At 37.4% G+C, this 17245-nt stretch overlaps 1 protein-coding gene across 7 annotated transcripts in view; it reads right to left on the bottom strand.

The window, feature by feature from the left end:
- The window catches only part of LOC140713623 (F-actin-uncapping protein LRRC16A-like), a 328263-nt gene that overhangs the window by 184124 nt on the left and 126894 nt on the right, over positions 1 to 17245 (bottom strand). For all 7 annotated transcript variants that reach the window (XM_073023966.1, XM_073023968.1, XM_073023970.1 and 4 more), the window contains one exon: positions 15370 to 15445. In XM_073023966.1, the coding sequence (XP_072880067.1) occupies positions 15370 to 15445 (76 nt within the window). The remainder of the gene's footprint in view (positions 1 to 15369; positions 15446 to 17245) is intronic.

Genomic DNA, 17245 nt, shown 5'->3' with positions numbered 1-17245 from the left:
TGAAACGCCGAAGAGATCTCCACTACCCAAGTCATACTCTCTTCTCGCTGCTGCCATCAGGTAGAAGGTACACTTCAGGACTCGCACCACAAGGTTTAAGAACAGTTATTACCTCTCAACTATCAGGCTCTTGAAAAAAAGAGGGAATAACTACACTCAAATCACTTGGCCCATCACTGAAATGTTCTTAAAACCTATGAACTCACTTCCAAGGTCTCTTCATCTCATGTTCTTGCTATTTATTGCTATTCATTAATACTTGCATTTGCACAGTTTGTTGTCCTCTGCACTCTGGTTGATCTTTCATTGATCTGGTTATAGTTACTATTCCATAGGTTTGCTGAGTTTGCCCACAAGATGTTGAACCTCAGGGATGTACATGGTGACATACAATTGCAAGAAAAAGTTTTGAACCATTTGCAATTACCTGGTTTTCTGTATTCATTACTCTTAAAATGTGGACTGATCTTCATCTAAATCATAATAATAGACAAACACAACCTGACTACCCTAATAACACACTAACAAATGTATTTTTCATGTCTTTATTGTTTAATCATTCACAGTCCTGGCTGGAAAAAGCATGTGAACCCTTGTATTTAATAAGTGGTAGAACCTCCTTCAGCAGCAATAACCTCCACCAAATATTTCCTGTAGCTGCTGATCAGGCTTGAACAACGGTGAGGAGGAATCTTAACCCATTCCTCCATACATAACTGTTCCAGTTCATCAATATTTCTGGGATACCTTGCATGAATAGTCCTCCTCATGTCACACCACAGCATCTGAATTGGATTAAGGTCCGGACTCTGACTTGGCCATTCCCAATTTTCTTCTTTTTAAACTATTCAGTTGTTGATTTACTCGTGTGTTTCGGATCATCGCCTTGTTGTATCATCCAACTCCTATTTAAGCTTCAGGTGATGGACTACTACCCAAAATTCTTCTGTAACATGTCTTTTTTAAAAAATTTTAAATTAAATTTTTAAATAGGATACAGAGTGGAATAGAATAATATCAACCCTCCCCCCTCCCCCCTAACATATCCCTATATAAAAAAGAAGAGGGAAAAAAAGAAAGAGAAAAAAAGAAAGAAAGAATGCCTGGATATCGGAAGATCCCCACATGCTCCATGGAATTCAAAATAGCTTTAATATTTATTTATTTATTTCCCCAGATGACCAATAACTTTATCTTCAGAGTACCTATATATTTAATCCTATCTTTTGTAAATAAGGGCGCCAGATTTTCAGAAATATGTTATATTTATTTTTTAAATTATAAGTAATTTTTTCAAGTGGAATGCAGCTAAAAATTTCATTATTCCAACGGCCCATAGTTAAGTATGAATCCGATTTCCAAGTAACTGTGATAGCCTTTTTGGCTACTGCCAATGCAATTTTTATGAATTCTTTCTGATATTTGTTTTGTTACGTACACGTGACCGGGGTTGAAGCTATACTGGACTTGAGGTAATGGTCTTGTGATGGTGGAGTGACGTCATTTTCCCGCCAGTAGAGGTCATGTGACAGGTTTTTTTTTCACAGGGTATAAAAGGAGGACCCCTCCCTGTGAGGAGGGGCAGTTCGTGGCTGGATTTGCCATGTTGACTTCATGCCACTGCGTGATTTAATGTTATGACGCAGTTTAATTGAAAGATGAAGTTTTATCTAATGCCTAAAGTTTAAAAGGTCATTGCCAGCAGTTTCTCTACAATACTGCTAGTTGAGAATCAGTGGCGAGTGAAGATCGGAGTTCGAGAGTTAACGATCGAGGAGAATCGATTTCGACGGTGAAACAGGTTCGACCTTGTTTGATCCTTATTCAGAAGGAATTCGTTGACTGTTCTCGTGTTAATCCCTGCAAAATAGCAGAAAGGATTGGGAATAGTTCTGTAAAGGAAAGGTCAGTGCCTTTAAGCTGTTTCGCTTCGTAAATTCTTCGTGGGAAAAGTTCGATTTGGGAACCGAAACAACACGACGTGAAAGAGAATTTAAATCGTCTTAAAAAGTCTCTCCCTTAAATGGACCGTGAGCATTTTGAACTTTTGGCAATACTACTTTGAAGAACTGTTTTTTTTTTTTGCAACATCGATTTAAGAACTGTTTAAGCTGCCGCACAGTAGCTGATTTCCGGTTACGTTAGTGATTTGTTTACTTTTGGGGGGTTTGTTTTCAGTGTTTAATAAATGTGTTATTTGTTATAAAAACCCTTGCCTAACTCATATATTTATTGTTGCTTGAATCCGTATCATAAATATGGGGGCTGCGTCCGGATTGGTTCATTTGAGTTTAAATGCTTGTTAAATTTTGAGTCGGTGTTTTGGAAACGGGGAATGCTCGATTCTTTTGTTTGATTGGCTTGTGAGTGGTATTCGGCAACAATAAATGTTGATGAGTTTCTGGTTTCGCCAGGCGCGGAGTTGTTAGCGAGGGTGAAAAAAATTGAGGTATCTGAGATAGCTAGTAGATTGCAACTTAAAGGTATTTTGAAGAGAACATCAAAGGCTGTAATACAGAGAAAAATCGCGTCTCACTATGTGGATTTGGGTGTTTTTGATGAATCGATTTTAGAGTCGTTTCCAATAAGTAATCTGGAGATGCAGTTGCAAATCGAGCAAATGAAGTTGGAGCGTTGTAGGTTAGAAGCTGATCAGAAAAAAAGGGATTTTGAATATGCAATGACGGAATTAAGGTCTGGGAATCAGTCTTCTGGTTCTAAAAAGCCGTTTGTTGCTAGTCAAGAAATTAAATTGGTCCCTCCATTTAGTGAAACAGAAATGGAAAGATATTTCCAACATTTTGAAACTATTGCTCGGATGTCAGAGTGGCCGAAAGATAAATGGTCAGTGTTGTTACAGAATGTAATTAAAGGCAAAGCACAAGTTTATACAGCTTTAAGTGCTGCGCAAGCACTTGATTATATTGTGAAAATGCATATTTTAAAATCATATGAATTAGTCCCAGAAGCATATAGAGAAAGATTCAGAAGTTTGAAGAAGTCTGTGGAAAAAACTTATGTGGAATTTGCCTATGATAAAGCTGTGTGTTTTGAGAGATGGGTTTCTTCTAAAAATGTAAATGAGGACTATGATACATTGAAAGAGCTGATTTTAATGGAGGAATTTAAAAGAAGCATTCCTGTTGAAGTAAGGACTTACTTAAATGAGAGGGATACTGATAAATTGCAGGACTGTGCTAGATTAGCTGATGAGTATGTTTTAATCCATAAGAATAAATTTCCTCAGGGCAGAATTTTTAAGAGGAAAAATAACATGGAGACTCAAGGTAAATCAGAAATTAAATCAGAAGTTAATGAGAAAGGTAAGGATGAAGGAAAACCTGTGAAGGAAAGACAGGTTGGTCTTATTTGTAACTATTGTAAGAAACCTGGCCATGTAATAGCTAACTGTTTCAGATTGAAAAAGAAAGAGAAGGAAGCAGTTCCAGATGCTTGTGTGCAACATACTGAAGCACCTGTAAAATTACAGGGTTTGATAAACACAAATGAGGTTTCGTTAGAGTCAGACCAAGTTAAAAAGGGATATGATCATTTTATAACTGAAGGGTTTGTATCCTTGAATGAAGGATCTACTCTGGTGCCAATAAAAATCCTTAGGGATACTGGAGCTTCTCAATCACTGATGTTAGACAGTGTATTGGAAGTTTAATGAAGAGTCTGATACTGGTGAGGTAAATTATATAAGAGGTGTTGGGAGTGATTTTATGCCTGTACATTTACATAAAGTAAATTTAAAGTCAGGGTTAGTTACAGGATTTGTTAAAGTAGGATTACAGCATAGCTTACCTGTGAAGGGTATTTCTTTATTGTTAGGTAATGACTTGGCAGGTGGACAAGTTTTTCCTGAAGTGCATTTGACAATGGAGTCAGAGGAACCAGAGATGAATTCTAACACAGATTCTTCCTGTGTTGTGACTAGAGATACGGCTAAAAAGATTGATGCGCAGAATGAGGTTGTTACTCATGACTGTTCAACTCAGGATTCGAGTTTTGAGAATGTGTCAGAGACTTTCTTACCTTTGTTGTTTGAACAAGATTCTGGGAGTAAGTCTGACTATGAAGATTTATCTCTGTCTCGGAAGGAGATGATAGTAGAGCAGAATAGAGACCCTGAGATTATAAAATTAAGAGAACAAGCTTTACTAGATAGTGAAATTGAGAAGGTGCCAGTAGGATATTACTTGGAAAAAGGAGTGCTGATGAGGAAGTGGAGGTCACCTACAATTCCTGCAAGTAAGGAATGGAATGTTGTTTATCAGGTAGTTGTCCCTAAAGTTTATCGAAATGAGATTTTGACTTTAGCTCATAGTGTGCCTTTAGGTGGACATCAAGGGGTAAGGAAAACTGTGGACAAGATTTTAAAACACTTTTACTGGCCTGGTCTAAGAAAAGATGTGGCGATGTTTTGTAAAACGTGCCATACTTGTCAAATTGTGGGTAAACCAAATCAAGTTACACCAGTAGCTCCATTACAACCCATTCCAGCATTTGGTGAACCGTTTTCTAAAGTTATTGTAGATTGTGTTGGTCCATTACCAAAGACAAAAACTGGTTATCAGTATTTGTTGACTATCATGTGTACTTCGTCTAGGTTTCCAGAGGCAGTACCACTTAGGAATATAAAAGCTAAAACTGTGACAAAGGCCCTTATAAAATTCTTTAATTATTTTGGATTGCCTAGGGAAATACAAACGGATCAAGGCAGTAATTTTATGTCTGGATTGTTTCAACAGATAGTTTTTATAAATTGGGAGCTAAGCAAATCACTTCGTCTGCATACCATCCAGAATCGCAAGGTGCCTTGGAGAGGTTTCATTCTACCCTCAAGAATATGATTAGGACATATTGTGTGGAAAATGAAAGTGATTGGGATGAGGGTATAAACTTACTTTTATTTGCAGTAAGGGAATCGGTACAGGAATCTTTAGGTTTTAGTCCATTTGAACTTGTATTTGGGCATAGAGTTAGAGGACATTTAGCTTTATTAAAAGAACAGTGGATTAAGTAAGAAAATACACACTAATTTGTTGGACTATGTTTTGAAATTTAAGGACAGGTTACATAAATCTTGTAGCTTAGCCAAGGAAAATTTAAAATTGGTGCAGGAGAAAATGAAAACCTGGTATGATAAAGAAGCTAGGATGATGATATTTAAGCCTGGAGATAAGGTGTTGGTTCTTTTCCCAGTGCAAACGAATCCTTTACAAGCTAGATTTCATGCTCCTTATGAAATTGTGTCTAAAATCAATGATGTGGATTACGTGATAAAAACTCCAGATCGTAGAAGGTCAACACAACTTTGCCATATAAATATGATAAAACCATATTATGAGAAACAATCTGATACAGTGACTGTTGTGGTTATGGAGAATGAATTTGATTTAACGAGGAACATGATAGATGATTCATCTGAATTTCATTCTAAATCCAACATTGTTTCTGTTAGGTTACCAAATTCAACCATTCTGGAAAATATTGATGAGAAATTAGCACATTTACAGCTAGAGCAGAAACAGCAGATGAAGGAATTAATTTTTAAATATAAGGATTTGTTTCCAGATGTTCCGAGAAGGACTACTATAGCTTCACATGATGTAGATGTTGGAGATGCCAAACCTATTAAACAACACCCATATAGGATGAACATAGAAAAATGTGAACTTGCTGAGAAAGAAATTAAATATATGTTAGAGAATAATATTATTAGGCATTCTAACTCGAATTGGAGTTCACCATGTGTTATGGTGCCAAAACCAGATGGTAGTATTAGGTTTTGTACGGACTATAGGAAGGTGAATGCTGTAACAAAATCAGATGCATATCCAATTCCTAGAGTAGATGATTGTGTAGATAAAGTTGGAAAAGCAAAGTTCCTTACAAAGATTGATTTATTGAAAGGGTATTGGTGTGTTCCATTAACGGACAGAGGTAGAGAGATTTCTGCATTTGTAACTCCATCTGGGTTATATGAATATAATGTTCTTCCATTTGGGATGAAGAATGCCCCAGGTACTTTCCAGAGGATGATTAACTCTGTGATTCAGGGATTGAAAGATACTGATGCTTATATTGATGATTTAGTGACAGGAAATGATACTTGGGAAGCACATATTATTGCGGTGGAGAAATTGTTTGAAAGGCTTTCAAAAGCTAACTTAACTATTAATTTAGCTAAGAGTGAATTTGGACATGCCACTGTGACTTACCTTGGTTATGTTGTGGGTCAAGGTAAGGTAGCTCCTGTTCAGGCAAAAGTTCAGGCAATTTTAGAGATTCCCACTCCAATGGGGGGGAAAACTCTCAGAAGATTCTTGGGAATGGTAGGATATTATCGAAAATTTTGTAAGAATTTTGCTAATGTTGCCCTTCCATTAACTAACCTTTTGAAGAAGAATGTGAAGTTTGTGTGGACAGTGCCTTGTCAAGAAGCATTTGAAAAATTGAAAACAATGATATGTCAACAACCTGTGCTTAAGGCACCTGACTTTGAAAAACCTTTTTCATTAGCTGTAGATGCTAGTGATGAGGCTGCAGGAGCAGTATTGATACAACGGAATGAGGGTGATGAGGTTGATCATCCAGTAGCTTACTTTTCTAAGAAATTTAATAAGCATCAAAGAAACTATTCGACAATAGAGAAGGAATTGTTATCGCTTGTTTTAGCTTTAAAATATTTTGAGGTATATGTTGGTACAACTCAAAAACCACTTATTGCTTACACTGATCATAATCCGTTAGTTTTTCTGAGTAAGATGAAAAACAAAAACAGGAGATTATTAAATTGGAGTTTGATGTTACAAGAGTACAATATTGTGATAACTCATATTAAAGGTAAAGATAATGTGATTGTTGATTGTCTATCTCGATGTTGAATGTACAATGTAATTTTTTTATAGAGTGGTTTTTTTTCAATTGTAATACTCCTACTGTATTGTGAGTTGTAAGATGTTATGATGATACTGTATTGTATATTGTGTATGTTATAAAATTTATACATTTGTTTTTCTTGTAAATGTTAAAATTTTTGTTCTTGACAGAATTTTTTTTTTGGAGGGAGGTGTTACGTACACGTGACACATGACCGGGGTTGAAGCTATACTGGACTTGAGGTAATGGTCTTGTGATGGTGGAGTGACATCATTTTCCCGCCAGTAGAGGTCATGTGACAGGTTTTTTTTCACAGGGTATAAAAGGAGGACCCCTCCCTGTGAGGAGGGGCAGTTCGTGACTGATTTGCCATGTTGACTTCATGCCACTGCGTGATTTAATGTTATGACACAGTTTAATTGAAAGATGAAGTTTTATCTAACGCCTAAAGTTTAAAAGGTCATTGCCAGCAGTTTCTCTACAATACTGCTAGTTGAGAATCAGTGGAGAGTGAATATCGGAGTTCGGGAGTTAACGATCGAGGAGAATAGATTTCAACAGTGAAACAGGTTCGACCTTGTTTGATCCTTATTTGGAAGGAATTCGTTGACTGTTCTCGTGTTAATCCCTGCAAAATAGCAGAAAGGATTGGGAATAGTTCTGTAAAGGTCAGTGCCTTTAAGCTGTTTCATTTCGTAAATTCTTCGTGGGAAAAGTTCGATTTGGGAACCGAAACAACACGACGTGAAAGAGAATTTAAATCGTCTTAAAAAGTCTCTCCCTTAAATGGACTGTGAGCATTTTGAACTTTTGGCAATACTACTTTGAAGAACTGTTTTTTTTTGCAACATCGCTTTAAGAACTGTTTAAGCTTCATTGCTTTAAGAACGGTTTAAGCTGCCGCACAGCAGCTGATTTCTGGTAACGTTAGTGATTTGTTTACTTTTGGGGGGGTTTGTTTTCAGTGTTTAATAAACATGTTATTTGTTATAAAAACCCCTGGCTAACTCATATATTTATTGCTGCTTGAATCCGTAACAGTTCAATTTAGGTTTTGGTTTTATCCCTTCAATATCACCTAGTAAAAATAATATTGGATTATGTGGAAGTTGTGTTCCAATAATTTGTTCCAATAAAATTCTTAAATTTGTCCAAAAAGGTTGAATTTTAAAACAAGACCAAGTAGAGTGTAAAAAAGTAGCAACTTCTTGATTACATCAAAAACATTGATCAGATAAATTTGGGTTTGAATCTATTCATTTTTTGTGGTGTAATATATAACTGATGTAAAAAATTGTATTGTACTAAATCTAAGTCGGACATTTGTTGTATTTGTCATACTGCAAGACATAATCTTGACCAACTTGTTTCTTCAATTTTAATATTCAAATCAGTTTCCCATTTTTGTCTTGACTTATGAATTCCTTGTTTAATTGTCTGTTTTTGAATCAAATGATACATACAAGAAGTAAATTTTTAAATTTTTCCTTTTTGAATTAAAGTTTCTATTTCATTAGGTTTCGGCATTAACATTGTATGACTCAGTTTATCTCTTAAATAAGCCCTTAATTGGAAATAACAGAAAAGAGTGTTATTTGATATTTTATATTTATTCTTTAATTGATCAAATGACATTAATATACCTCCTTCAAAACAGTCTCCTATATATCTAATCCCTTTTTGAAACCAGTTATATAAGAGTTGGCTGTTTATCCATTGTAAAAGGAGTGAGTCTATTTTGAATTAGAGGTCTCTTTGCTAATAAAGATTTCTTTATTTCATCATCAACATTTGTCTTATTCCATAGATCAATCAAATGTTTTAATATAAGGGATTCTTTCTTTTCCCATATCCATTTAGATTCCCATTTATATATAAAATCTTCTGGTATATTTTCTCCTATTTTATCTAATTCTATTCTAATTCATGCTGTTTTATCTTCATCAAATAAAGATGCAATAAATCTAAGTTGATTTGCTTTATAATAATTCTTAAAGTTTGGTAATTGTAACCCTCCTAGGTCAAATTTCCATGTCAATTTTTCCAACGATATTCTTGACATCTTACCTTTCCAAAGGAACTTCCTCACACATTTATTTAACTTTTGAAAAAATTTCTGCGGTAGTTGTATTGGTAGTGTTTGGAATAAATACTGTAATTTAGGGAATATATTCATTTTTACAACATTGACTTTACCTACTAATGTTATTGGTAACATCATCCATTTATCAAGAGCTTCTTTAATTTTTTTCAATAATGGCAAATGATTTAACTTCTATAAATTCTTTATATTATCAACTCTTATTATCAACGTCTTAATAAGCTGGTAAGGAAGGCGGGCTCTGTCGTGGGCAAAGTACTGGAGAGTTTAACATCGGTAGCTGAGCGAAGGGCGCTGAGTAGGCTACGGTCAATTATGGAAAACTCTGAACATCCTCTACATAGCACCATCCAGAGACAGAGAAGCAGTTTCAGCGACAGGTTACTGTCGATGCAATGCTCCTCAGACAGGATGAAGAGGTCAATACTCCCCAATGCCATTAGGCTTTACAATTCAACCGCCAGGACTTAAGAACTTTTTAAAAGCTATTATTAATGCTTTTTGAGATAGTGATTTAGATGCATATCATATTTTTTACTGAGTTAAGTATTGTATGTAATTAGTTTTGCTACAACAAGTGTATGGGACATTGGAAAAAAGTTGAATTTCCCCATGGGGATGAATAAAGTATCTATCTATCTATCTATCTAAATACTTTATACCATTTATCGGCCATCTAAATTGAGTTACTAATCGACATTGGCTATAATCTCCTTTAGTAAGGGGTAAAATTTCACTTTTATCCCTATTTATTTTATACCCTGAATTTTCCCATATTCTTCCAATCTAGAAGATAACTAACGCAACGAATACAATGGGTTTGTTAGATAAATCAGAACATCATCAGCAAATAGGTTAATCTTACATTCCTCCTGATTAACTCTGAAACCCATGGTATCTGAGTCAGTTCTAATTAATTCAGCTAATGGTTCTATCACCAATACAAATAAAGCAGGTGATAATGGACAACCTTGTCTAGTTGACCTTGTTAACTGAAATGATGTTGAAATTTGGCCGCTTGTCACTACTTTAGCTTTGGGATTAGTATTTAAGGTTTTAATCCAATTTATAAAAGATGCTCCTAATCCATATTTTTCCAATACCTTAAATAAAAAATCCCATTCCAATCTATCGAATGCTTTTTCTGCATCCAAAGCAACTGCCACGCTGGGGGACGTCACGTGATGACATAGGATCGAGATGTGGAAATCTAGCTCTCCCGTAAAAAAACAGTAAAATAACGTTTAAGTGAAGAAAAGTTAGTAAATACTTTTTAAAAATTACTTATAAACTACTCAGGATTGTCTTTAGATATGTCTCCTAAACAGAAACAGAAAAAAAACTACTTTGAAGACAGCACGAGTTGGGAAGGAAACAGGGCCGCCCATTATGACGGAGCCTCGTACTCAGTTTGTGGTTGGAGTGACTCGGGTCTCCAATGACCCTCTGGGTCCTTTTTACGCACCTGTTTCTATAAATGTACTGAATAGTGGGAAGCTCACATCTACAGATGTGCTGGGCTGTCCACACCACTCTCTGCAAAGTCCTACAATTGAGGGAATTACAGTTCCTATACCAGGCAGTGATGCAGCCAGTCAGGATGCTCTCAATTGTGCCCCTGTAGAAAGCTCTTAGTATTCGGTGACTCATGCCAAACTTCTTCAACCATCTGAGGTGAAAAAGGCGCTGTTGTGCTTTTTTCACCACACAGCCAGTATGTGCAGACCACGTGAGATACTCAGTGATGTGTATGCCAAGGAACTTAAAGCTGTTCACCCTCTCAACCCCAAGACCCATTGATGTCAATAGGGGTTACCCTGTCTCCATTCCTCCTGTAGTCCACAACCAGCTCCTTTGTTAATGAAACGTTGAGGGAGAGGTTGTTCTCTTGACACCACTATGTCAGGGTGATGACTTCTTCTCTGTAGGCTGCCTCATTATTAATTGAGATTAGGCCAATCGGTGTAGTATTGTCAGCAATTTAGCAGATTGGAGCTGTGGGTGGCGACACAATCATGGTCATAGAGAGTAAAGCAGGGGGCTTAGGACACAATCCTGAGGGGTTCCTGTGCTGAGGGGTAGAGGGGCAGAGGTGAAGGAACCCACTCTTAACATCTGCCAGCGATCTGACAGGAAGTCCAGGATCCAGCTGCACAAGGCAGGGTGAAGGCCGAGGTCTCTGAGCTTCTTGTCGAACCTGGAGGGAACTATGGTGTTGAATGCTGAACTGTAGTCCAAAAACAGCAAATTCTCATATGAGCATCCTTCTTCTCCAGATGTGTAATGATGGTGTGTAGAGCTGTGGGTATTGCGTCAGCTGTTGATTGGTTGTGTTGGTAGGCGAATTACCAACTGGAGGTCCAGTGTGGGTGGTAGCATGCTGCAGATGTAGTCCTTGACCAGTCTCTCAAAGCATTTGCTTATTATTGAGGTGAGTGCGACAGGACACCAGTAATTCAGACATGTTACCCTGGTCTTCCTAGGTACAAGAACAATGGGGATGAGGTTTTTATGCAGTGTGAATTTTCCTCCAAACACAGTTGAATGCATTTCTGCCAAGAAGTTCAACTTTTTTCCTATCTGTCCACAAAATATTATCCCAGAAATATTATGGAACATCCAGGTGGTTTTCACAAACTTGAGACGTGCAGCAATTTTATTTTTTGGAGAGCAGTCATTTCCTCTGTGGTGTCTGTTCACGATCACCATTCTTGTTCAGTGTTTCCATTTAGTGGACACACGAACAGAGACTTTAGAAAGTTCTAGAGATTTCTGCAGGTCTTTTGCTGTTATCCTTGGGTTCTTTTTCATACATGTCACTTTGTGATCTTGATGTGATCTCTGCAGGACGCCCAGTCCTGGGGAGAGTAGCAACAGTATTGAATTTCCTCCATTTGTAGGCAATTTCTCTTACTGTGAACTGATGAACACTCAGGTCTTTAGAAATGTTTCTGTAGCCTTTTCCAGCTCCATGCATCTCTATAATTCGTCTTCTAAGGTCTTCTGAAAGTTGTATTGATCGAGGTATGGTGCACATAAACAAATCTTTCTTGAGAAGAGCGGGCTCTGTCAGTAACCTGACTTTGTGTCTTTTTTTTAGGGCAGAGCACCTCTCCAACCCACACCTCCAAACTCATCTCATTGACTGAAACACCTGACTCCAAATAGCTTTTCTGTAGGCATTACCCCAGAGGTTCATATACCTTTTGAACCTAGACTAATTGCTTAAATGGTGTACACAGCATTGACAAGAAGAAGTACAATTGTTTGTGCAGCTTTGGCAGATTGTGTTTGTCCATTAGATCAGACCACATTTTACCACTAATTAATGTAGAAAACCAGGTAAGTACCAAGAGTTCACAAACTTTACTTTTGCAATTGTGTATGTACTTTGGTAATAAATTTACTCTAAACCTTGAACTGCTTAATTCATGAGAAAAGGAATCAATGGATAGAAAAACAAATATGTATAAGTGGAGTAAGACAAGTTCCAAAATATAAAAAAGTACACATTTCCTTGAACACATTGTCTTCCATACACTCACATATATTACGACAACACACAGCTCTACTTCAATACCCCCTCTCTCTTGACTACATCTACATATGAAATCCCAATAATCAGTACTGAATTAACAAACAATTCCTTTTACTAAACTCAAAGCCACTGTCCTCTCACACAACCTCTCCTTTCATCTTCTTACAGCTGTCTGAATCAGAAGCAAATAATTCACAACCTTAGTGTGTGTATTTGCTCTAAAGAGAATGTGGATGACTTTTTGATTCCATTAAGATTACATCTCTGGCATTAGCCAATTCCACCCATTAAACCAGCAGAAAACTGAAACAAAAACAGCAAATGACATAAACACTCAAGAGGCACACACAAAATGCTGGAGGAATTCAACAGGCCAGGCAGCATCTATGGAAAAGAGTAAAAGTCCAAGCTTCAGGCCGAGACCCCTAGTCAGGACTGGAATAAAATGATGAGAAGCTAAAGCACGAAGGTGGGGCCAGGGGGTTAAGGAGTCTAACTTCTTATCGTTTATTCCAGTCCTGATGAAGTGTCTTAGCCCAAAGCTTGGCCCACTATTTACTCTTTTCCATAGATGCTGCTTGGCCTGCTGAGTTCCTCCAGCACTTTGTGTGTGTTGCTTGGATCTCCAGTAGCTACAGAGTTTCTCATCTCTAAACACTCCACAGTTCAGGCAGCATCCAGGGAAAGTTAAAAAAAAAAGTCACCATTTCAAGTCCCAGACCTGTTCATCCTGAAGGTGGCAGACCTCTCTCCATTGACGTTGCCAGACCTGCTGAGTGTTTCCAGCACTGTGTGATTTAATTCCACCTGTTCCAGTCTACCTGCTGCCGAGCCTCACCAGCTCACCTCTATTAGCTCTTTGCCAAAACCGTCTCCCTCATCCCATCCTCCATAAGCTTGAGGTCAGTCAGACATTGCTACCCATGTTCACATTTGCCTAAGCCCTATCCATCCTTCACCTCAGAATATGGTAACCAGCACGTGGGCTTTCAGGGAACTACAGTGATACTTCAATAATCCTCTATCTGACTTCAGATATCCCAGTGGTTCATCAGATGATATTTCCCATGCTTCCTTTAAACTCTACAGAGCTGGATAGTTGTTCACCCTTTAAACTCACCAGAGTTCCATTTCCTGCCAATCCTTTATTGGAAAGTAATGATATTGTGCAACATCTTAAAAATGAACTCCAAGTGTGTTGAGGTATTAATAGGAATAACATCCAATACTCTAATCTACGAAGTTGACAACAAAGTCCAGAGCTTGCTAGATCAGTTGAGTTTTATTATATAATCTATGTTTTGTAGCCATCTATGATGGCTCTCTTGATATCCCTCTCCAGCCTACATTTTGCCTCTATACAAACACATCTTTAAACCTATCTCTTTGCTCAAACTTTTGGTCACCTCCTGATATCTTCAAGTTACACAAGGTTAAAATTTGAGAGAGAAGGTTGCAAATCCCTTTGCAATGTGTTGTCATATTGAAGACAAGTTGTTTTGTCCTTCCAGTGATTAATGGCTAATCTTCTCAAATCATGCTAAATCAGCAGGGAGTGAATTAAAGAAGCAATAGATCTCTCAAAGGCAGTCGAGTTAATAAAAACATGCAAAATTTTACTCATGGGTAGCTCAATAATTTCAAAAGCTTCAATATAATAATCATGTTCCATTAGCTTTATATTATCAAGGAGAAGTCAGACATTTTGTGGCTCTGCACTCAATTCTTTTGATTGGTGCCCAAGACTCCAGATCAGGGTTCTCAGTATAAAAATCAACAAATTAAATATGATTTAGCTATCAAATTTGATTAGCTGTTTGGTTCGGCACCAGTTTAAGTAATGATTCAGCTGTATCTATTGTTCCAGATTTTCAGGACAGATTCCTAGATAACCTGAGTTCCATTAGCTTTGAAAGTGCCATAAGGAAAACTGCTTTAAAACTTTGTTTATCTTCTTATTCCTGGATATGGATCCCACTCCTAATTTGCCTCCTATGCTTTCCTTTATTTATTTCTGTTCTTCTTCTCACACTGTTTGAATGTTGCTTCAAAATTAGGTGGTGAAAGCAAGCAGAAGTATTCTCTCTCTGTTTCACAGGTCACACATCACAAGCTGAAAACCAGTGGATTAAGGAACATGTGTGCTTTTATTTTTATGGCATGCCAGTGCAACGAGACTATTACTGAGGCAGCCTGAGGAGCAACACGCTCTCTTTAATATCCCATCACTTTCAACAGTTGTGTTACCAATATACATAGATATTTTAGATCAAATATAAAGTGGTGGAAAAATATAACCTCCCCATTGCTTCTCAAGCAATCTTATCATAACTTAAGCACACCCATTCATTTTGACATGCTGAAATGCTCCATAAAGTAATTGCACACACCGTACAACCTGCGGAGAAAATAAAATTGCATGTAAAAACAGAAAACCTCTAATCATGTAATTTGAGATACTTTCTCCTCTGCTGAAACATGACTGACCATTATTTTGAGAACTTTTTAAAAAGGGCACAGAACGCCAAAGTTTGAGATGATTGTGAACCCCAGTATTACTACTTTTCCAAAGACTCAGTTCTAAGTATTAAACTCTGAGCACCAAGGCCTTGTAAACAACAACGAGACACATGACCTGAAACACAGTGTTGCCTGAGGGAGATAATGACCATTCTAATGACAGCAGGATGTTCCACTGCTTGTCCCACAGGCAGCTTTCTCTTTCACATCCCATCCATCAACCTGACATTCATGTCTCTAGCTGCCAAAGGTATCTGAATAACTACTAATGGATGAAGCAAGCCAGAACTCCATTCAACAGAAAACTTTTATATTTACTTACCAGTTTAAGATCCTTGGAGCAGAGTTTTGTGAACCACTGGTTGTACTCCAAGGCTGCAACAATTGGTATTAAGTCTCTAATAAAATATGAAGAAAGATTGATTTATTTAACTTAGATTTGACAGATGAATCCAAAACAAATAAAATTAACGTATAGACTAATCTTACTGATTCACGTTTTTAAAGGTTTATCCAATCTAATACAATCACTAGCTTCTGATCAGGATGATGTTATATGACATAAAGTTCCTTTGTGTTGCAAAATTCTGCAAAGTTATACAACATTTTAATGTGTTAAAATTCACTATATAGTGATTTTTTGCAACATGTATGCAAGACATCCAAAGTCATGAAAACTATAAATCTGTGAGCAATTTACTTACCCTCACCACACCCACCCCCATTTGATTTACTCCACTCACCTAAACACCCCATTTAACAAGGTAAAACACAGTAACTTTAATGAAGATCGTGCTTTACATAAAACGGAAGGGCTGAAAAAGAGATTAATACACCGGCTATAAATTCCTTTTCAGGAACATATATCACAATGCATGAAGTATTACCCCTCTCCTCTGTCTTCCCTATTCCACCCAAAAGCAAATTTTTGAAAGGGCTGGATTTGTCTTTTAACAAAGTTTTCCCTGCTTTTGAAAGCTACAAAACTATGGCCCTGGAGGAGTTTGCAGAACACTAATAGTGATTCACAGAATCCAAGATAGATTATTTACCTTTTCCTGGTCTAGAAATATTGACAATGATTATAGTGTTCTATAAAAATTTCTGTTTTAGCTCTGATCATTAATGACACCATCCACCCTCAAATTGGATCTAAAGTCTTCTGAGGAGTCTGGCTCAACGCTGCCTCAGATGATACAACAGGGTCTTTTAAGAGACTCTTAAGATAGGTACATGGAGCTTAGAAAAATAGAGGGCTATGTGGTAGGGAAATTCTAGGCAGTGTCTAGAGTAGGTTACATGGTCGGCACAACATTGTGGGCCGAAGGGCCTGTAATGTGCTGTAGATTTTCTGTGTTCTCTGATGTCATTACCCTTTGAAAGGGAAGCAACTTGTGTGTGTGTGTGTGTGTGTGACACCCTAGGAAAGGTTTCACTGCTAATGTAATGGTCTTTTCTGTAGCAGCAGTGGTTGGGTTATGGCTAGAGATATCAGGGGCTTTGGAATGTGCGCCGTCCATTGATGGGAGAGTTTTTTCTTGTTGTGTGCCTGAGACCGAGGTGATCTGGGTCTTTTGTTCGGCGGAAGAGGGTAAGGAAGAGAAAATGCCTGAAAGGAGAGGTCGTAGACAGCCGGACGGAGTGGACTTGGAGTGGGGCCAGGAGTCGACAAAGCCTGGGGAAAATCGATGGAGGACCAGCGGAAAGGAAGCCATCCGATCCAACTTTAGACATTAGACTGTTTCATAAAATGGGCCCTTTTCTTTTTGTTTTACTTCACTAACCCTTTAGTCAAATTAAGGATTATAAAGCTAAATTGTTTAATTGCATATGGTGTACTGATTCGTAATGGGGGAACAGATCCCAGAGCATCCACACAAACAAGAGGCTTTGCACCTCAAGACTTCACACGTCCGGCGGGGCCAGAGACCGTCTTCCCTAGACTAATGCCACTGGCTAAACCTGAACTAAGATGTATCTTAGCTGTATCTGAAGACTAATCACATCCAAGATTCTTGGTGTAAGCAGAATGATAATTAGTACAGTCTTTGCAGAAAATGTTGAAGTCAAATTTGAGGGATAATTTTAAATTCAGTTGAACAGAATAAACCAACCAAAAACATTTTATAAATTATGCAAAAAAACTTGTGTAAACAATGTTAAAAGATACTGAGCAACTAACAAACAAAACTGACTGA

The sequence above is a fragment of the Hemitrygon akajei genome, chromosome 20, assembly GCF_048418815.1.
Source record: "Hemitrygon akajei chromosome 20, sHemAka1.3, whole genome shotgun sequence".
Classification (NCBI taxonomy): domain Eukaryota; kingdom Metazoa; phylum Chordata; class Chondrichthyes; order Myliobatiformes; family Dasyatidae; genus Hemitrygon; species Hemitrygon akajei.
The sequence above is the reverse complement of the archived record's forward strand: the minus strand, read 5'-3'. Positions and strand labels throughout refer to the sequence as shown.